A 7073-nucleotide genomic window follows, 5' to 3' on the forward strand; every position below is an offset into this window, starting at 1 on the left:
TTTATCCTCACCCCTTAGTTTGTATAGGAACTATAACATTCTAACCTATGTTTCTTTTCTTTTCTTTTTTTTTTTTATAAGCAAAGAGGCCAAGGCCCAAACTAAATTATACTAAAACTTCACGTTTCTTTTTATTTTGTCAATATACTCACTCTGGTCTTTATTATAAAGCATATGTAACTACCTTACTAGAACCAAAAAGGAGTAGTTAATTAAGTCATTAACTTTTTTTAAAAATAAAATGAACTTTCAATTTTACTTCTATTTAAATTAAAAAATTTTAAATTTGCTCTCTCATTGTTGAGTTTAAGGGAAAAATTGAAAAAATATAATTGATATCTCATCAACTACATTGTATTAATGACTAAAGAATCTTTTTAAAAAATGCTTTATACATCGATCCATTCATCAAATGCAAAAAAAAAAAAAAATTATAATTCTTTCAAGAAAATCATTTTGACTGGATCATGGGTTTTAAGAAAATCAAGAAGAGAAACTCCATCAATTGTTAGATTGGTTTTGGGAGAAGGAACACCAATATTATTCTATCTCCTTTGCCTTCGTGCTGCTTTAGGATGGGTTAATAATTTACGCCCTAATCTTGCTCTACCTAGTTTGAGAATGCATCTAATCAGCTTCAGGAAAAAAGAATTCTTCCAGCCAATCCTATCCAGCAAGTTTCATTAGAAGACATTCTGACTTTGCTGACTAACTTTCATCTGTTGTTTTCTCCTTAGCTACTATGTGATCTTTTTATTGTACATGTTACAACGCGTGCACACACTCACACACATCCTTGCTTTTTATCAAAAAGGAAAAAAGATTATACAGGATTGAGTATACATTTTTTTTTAATTTCATTGCAATTAATGAAACAAATTGTATAAGGTCGTGTCTAGCAGAAAAAATTAATCTCTTACAACATGTGAGCAATAGGATTGCCTCCAATGATATTTATCAGCAGAAAAAAAAAGACATAAAAAGTTTCAATTGAATAATTGAACAAATAACACATACATACATACATACATACATATTATTTCTAAACAGACATGATGATAAATTTTATCAGTGTTTCTTCATGTTTAGATTTCCTATAATTATTTCTCAATGTAATCACATTTTTATGTATATGGACTCTCTTAATTTTATGTGAGTGTCATTTTATTTTTTTAAAATAAATCATGTTTATATTCCAAATTACGATAATTTATATTTGAAATTGATCAAGTGTTATATCGCCTAATAAATAAAATTTAATTAATAATTGTTTAAATCTCGTAGAAGTATAAATTCAAGCCAAAATGATGACTTCGATCTAAACTTGATTTTGTATTGTAGAGTAACCTATGATTGTTAGAAAAAAAAAAAACGATTATTATTAAGAAAAACTGGAAACGTCGTAATCATACATATCACAAACATTTCCTTTTGTTTTCTTTTTCTTTTTTTTAGTATTCAAATTTTCCTTTTTATTTAATTATTCCAAATATGGCTACAAGCCGCACCGTCCATAAATTATTGAATTTATACATTTCAGTATAGAATTTCCATTTTTAAACCAGACCCGGTGGTAAATTGTATATGTATTTAATTTCTTCATGTATAGATTTCTTATAATGTAATCACTACTTCATATAATCATGTTTTGATGTTTATGGATTCTCTCAATTTTATGAGTGTCATTATGAATTTTAGTTGTTTGATTAATGTTAAATAGTTTCAACTTAATATTCATAACTATTTTCTTTCAATTAAGAAAATTTTAAATAATTTAATTTGACTGAAAAATTCAAATTTACATTAAAAATTAAGAATATTTATATTTTAAATTGATAAAAAATCTTACGTAGTTAGAAAAGCGCCCGTAGCTAATTAAGCACAAGAAGTGCATGTAATTGCGTAAAATAACTTTAAAACAACTATTTCCAGTTGACAATCATGCTCAAATTTAATCTAATTAATACCAAAAAGAGAAGGTAACTACCGGAAAAAAAGTTGGCAAAAAAAAAACCAATTCAGGAAAAAAAAAAAAGACAAATTGACCTAGATACAATAACAATTATTGAATAAATTCAAAAACGTCAAAATCATACGACTCTTTTTAGTCACATTCCTGGGCTTATCATCTTAGCAATCCCAGTCCATATACACTATATGTATATATATATATATATAATTATACATGCTGCACCGTCCATGAAGATGTGGCCATGTATCATTTTTCAAGATTTCTTGTAGATCCTCACTTTGAACCCACCAGCCATATGCGCCGTTAACAGGGGGACAAAAACCGGCTGGTTCTCGCAGACCGGTTTAATCCTGAACCGGCTCACTATTGAAGCTACCACATGCTTCATTTGTATGTATGCCATCTCTTTTCCAAGACACACTCTAGGACCCGCCTGAAAAACCGGAAACTTGTATGGGCTCACTTGTTTCATTGTCCCAACCCAACCGGTGTGGTCATCACCGACCGGTTCATCGAACCACCGGTCCGGTCTAAACTCCTGCCAATCCTTCCCCCATAACTCCTTCATCCTCCCCATTCCGTACGGGAAATACGTCACCCTATCGCCTCTCTTCACAGCGGTCCCGTCCGGCAACACGCCATCGGCCGCCGCATGCTTCGAGTCCCACGGCACCGGCGGGTACAGCCTCATCGATTCGCATAAACATGCCTTCAGAAAATTCATCTCCTTCAAACCTTGATAATCAAATGGCTTCATCATCAATCTCACCTCATCATCATCTTCTTCATCAACTGATCCAAACACTTCTCCCATTTCCTTCTCTATCATTTCTTCGATGTTCGGGTGCTTTGAAATCAACCAGAACAGCCACGTCATCGCCGCCGAAGTTGTATCCCTTCCCGCCATTATAAAGCTTATCACCAGATCTCTCACTAACACTTCATCGTACCCGGCGAGCAACAATCGTGTCAACAAATCTTCATTGTCTTGTACTGTGTTAATGTTCTTCTTCTTGTTCCTTATGATCTCGAGAACCGACTCGTGCACGAGTTTAACAGCTTGTTTCAGTGACTTCTCAGAGCCAATATTCAATGCTCGCTTCAGCTTCCATATGAGAAACACCGGCGCGGTTGCTCGCCTGGCGCTTATCGCAGAGGCGTTATCGAAAGCCTGAACCAGTGGAGGAAGATCAGGCTGAGAGAGATCTAAGCAACAAGGATCAGTACCCAAAGAGACTTTACAAACACTGTCAAATGTGAATCTTCTAAGAATATCTTGCAAATCCACAACTTGGTTTGTAATGGAAGCTGATTCGAACAAAGGAATTAGCCTCTTCTGAACTTCTTCTTCAAGAGTTTTGACAATGAAGTCTTTGAGTGACCTCGTGCTGAAGCCATGGCTCGCTATTTTTCGCTGTTCCGACCATAGCTCGCCGTCAACATTGAATATGCCACAGCCAAGTAGGTCACCGAGAATCTCAGTGAAGGGTTTACCTTTGGGGAAATTGTGGAAGTTCGTTTTGAGGATGAATTCTACGTTAGAAGGGTTCGCCGTGATTATCGTCCTCCGTGCACCAAGGCGGCGGACAAGGATAGTTTGCGTCGGAGATTCAGATAAGAGATGGGTGTACCAGTCTAAGAGACGATGGCGATTTTGATAGAAAGAGATAAGACAGCCAATGATTGGGTACGAAGGAGGGCCATGACTGATGCTTGAAGACGAAGAATTGGACTTAGTCTTCTGGGAATAATGAGAAATGAATGAGATGAGAAGGAAAAAACCTAGAAAGAAGGAGAAGGAGAAGAAGAACATATTCGACGCTTGAGAGAGAGAGAGACACACACACAAACACAAGAAATGATGATTTGGAAAATAAGAGAGTTGTGCACGTATATGTTGTCCAGTGAGTGAAATTTATAGTGTGGTGCGTAGTGAGACTGTGCTGAAAGGAGTTGGCTTTTCTCCATTTCCTCTTCACTTTTTATCTAAACCATTGAATCTATTTTTGAATGGTTGAGATTTAATATTTTATAAAATTATTATTAAAATGTAAAATTTATAAAAAATAAATATAATAATAATTTTATAAAACATTAAATTTTAACTATTCAAAAATAGATCCAATGATTCAAATGAGAAGTGAAGAGAAAATGGAGAGAGAAAGAAATGGAGAGAAGCCAACTCTGTGCTGAAAGAGGGAAGAGAGAGAAAGGGCTCAAAGGCCAAAACATATCCGCTAGAAATAGAGAAAAGAGAGGGAGTGAGATTTTGAGCACATGATTTTCAAGCGTAAATTAAAATCGCTGCTCGCGTCGCTCATGGGATTTTTAAGGTAATAATTTGAGAATACATATGATTAATTGCCCCTATATTATTTCCGGTCTTTAATATAAAAAACCTTTTAAAAGTTATGTTTGGTCCTGTATAAAAGATACCTTATAGGACTTGATGAAGTATTAATGAGTTTTTTCAAAAATTTTCACACATCTAATTCATAATTTTAATTAAGGTTAATTTGAGATTTCTATAAAAAAAATTTTGAAAAAACTCAAGATTTTTCAATTCATGTAATTTGGTTAAAAGTATTTTATAAATAAAATTAGAGTAAGCATATATATGGCATATTGGAATAGAGTTAAAGACATAATTATCTAAATGGACCCATATATAACCACATTAGTAAGTATACATATATATGGCATATTGGAATAGAGTCAAAGAAATAATTATATAAAATGGACCCCATATATAACCACATAATTTTGAATTTTCTTCTTCAGCTGGACATCTTTGATCCCTGCACGTCTCATCACGACTACATAGATGAGATTTGGATGGTTAATATTTTGTTAAAAAATAAGATAAATTATTATATTTTATAAACAAATAGTGATGAAATTGATACTATAATTACATCATACTTTAATTAAGATAAAATGTATAATATCTAATTTATGGAAAAAAGTTAAAATCTAGATGATCCAAATTAAATGTTAGCATTAAATGATGCGTATACAATGACTCAGGTTCATCTCTTTTACTTAAAATGGTTTAAAGTTGAATATACAGGAGATTCAACTTAAAATTCAAACCAATGTGATGTGGGTGATATAGAGAGGCATATATATAGCAGATACTAATTAATAGTACATGGTTTATCCCATTCTACCTTACACTATTGCTAATCTGTTAATAGTAATAAAAAGGAAAGGAAAAAGAAAAAGAAAAAGTATTTTATGGTCGGCGAAGGAATAATCTGGATGTCAAACTAATTCATAGTCTATGCTCTGTATTTTGTTATAAAACATGTTACGTTGGTTCCCATAACTAGGGTTAAGCTGGTCCAAGTCAAAGCATCGTTGTTTTGTTGTATCATTAATTCATTATTTAGGTCTAGTTGTCTGTTCTGCCCAGAACAACGTCTTCACTTTATTAGCACAAATCATATTTTCTTTTTATTAAAACCCAGATTTATTACTAGTCAAATGTGAGTCAATATATACTCCCTCCGTCTCTATATATAGAGTATTTTTTGTAAGCTTATTTTGTCCATAAACATAAGGGATGTCATGATATTTTTGAGTATTTAGATAATTTTATTATTTTCTTGAAAAAAGAGAAGAGATATTATTTGTGTGCTTTACACACTACCACCATAATATTAATTGACATTATTAGGGGAAAAATTAAAAATTATTATGATTTAATGAGATTTCAACTAAATAACAAATTTTTATTAGTATAATGATTCGATTAAAAACACCTCATTTTGTTCATAAATATGAGGAATGTCATAATATTTTTGAATATTTAGATAATTTTATCATTTTCTTGAAAAAAGAGAAGAGATATTAATTGTGTGCTTTACACACTATACCACCATAATATTAATTGACATTATTAGGGACAAAATTGAAAATTATTATGATTTAATGAGATTTCAACTAAATAATAATTTTTTGTTGATATAAATGATTCAATTAAAAACACCTCATTGGGAATAAGTCTAATTTATATGATCCATGTGTTGGATAGGGAGGCTCAATAAAAAATTAAAATTTTAAAATTTCTATTCAGATATAAATCAAATGAACTCGTTTTAGTCAAGATGGATAGAAGAGTTACCTTTTAATTCTTCAAACTTGACATGTGTTCTTTTCAAGGGTTTGGATCTCAGGAGCTAACAATGTAGATTTGCTCCCTTTACCAGTATCCACATGAATAGCTCTCTAACTCGAATAGCGTGCTAGCACTCCCAACGTCTGTTCTTCTTTGAACGTTAGTTTTCTTTTCTCTAGAATGTTTCATGGCTTTCAAAATATTTGGCCGTTTGAACTTTTCTAATTCTCTCTGTCTTTTCATAAAGCACGTCCATATATATATATAGTATATACATTATGGTTTTCGTCTTCCACTTAAAGAACCCACAAAAATTTAATTAAATTTATCTCATAAATTTAATCCATAATATCATATCTAATTTAAATTATAAATTTAAATTATAAAACTGACATGATATTTTCTTATATCATGTTAGTTATTAAATTTAATCTATCATATAAAATTAAATTTAAAACTAACACAATATAATATAATATAGTATAATATATATCACATATGCATATTATATTATATATATATATACAAATATATACACACACATATATATTTCAAAAATATATATATATATATATTATATTTAATTTTATATATCATACACACACACACACACACACACATACATACATACATATATATATATCGGATACACACACACATATGAATACATATATATAAATAAATATTCAAATATATATATATTTACCATATATTACATTCATTAAATCTAAACATATTTCAAATTCAATAAACTTGAATATTATAGCTCGAGTTGGGCTGTTCTTGTGTACAATCCTATAGTCTCATATGAAATTGACAGTAGGCTAATTATGCTATTAGCCCACAAGTCACAAGTGGTTTCTAACAAGACATTGTAACTACCTAATTCACATGAAGATCGATGATCCGATGTAACCTATCATGCAACCATATTACATCTTTTTGTCACGCGATATTTTGGTCAAGTGTGAGATATGGAAT

General features: G+C 31.2%; 1 protein-coding gene across 1 annotated transcript; it reads right to left on the bottom strand.

The window, feature by feature from the left end:
* Positions 1–2055: 2055 nt before the first annotated feature.
* Positions 2056–4783, bottom strand: LOC129319599 (cytochrome P450 94B3-like). The gene is made up of 2 exons (XM_054964697.1): positions 4727–4783; positions 2056–3713 (listed from the first exon to the last, which is right to left on the bottom strand). The coding sequence occupies exons 1-2, from the start codon at positions 4781–4783 to the stop codon at positions 2226–2228; spliced, it is 1545 nt and encodes a 514-aa protein (XP_054820672.1). The 3' UTR covers positions 2056–2225.
* Between the last annotated feature and the right edge of the window lie 2290 nt (positions 4784–7073).

Source organism: Prosopis cineraria, unplaced genomic scaffold, assembly GCF_029017545.1.
Source record: "Prosopis cineraria cultivar Desert tree isolate PC_DT_omini unplaced genomic scaffold, ASM2901754v1 PC9, whole genome shotgun sequence".
NCBI classification, from domain to species: Eukaryota; Viridiplantae; Streptophyta; class Magnoliopsida; order Fabales; family Fabaceae; genus Prosopis; species Prosopis cineraria.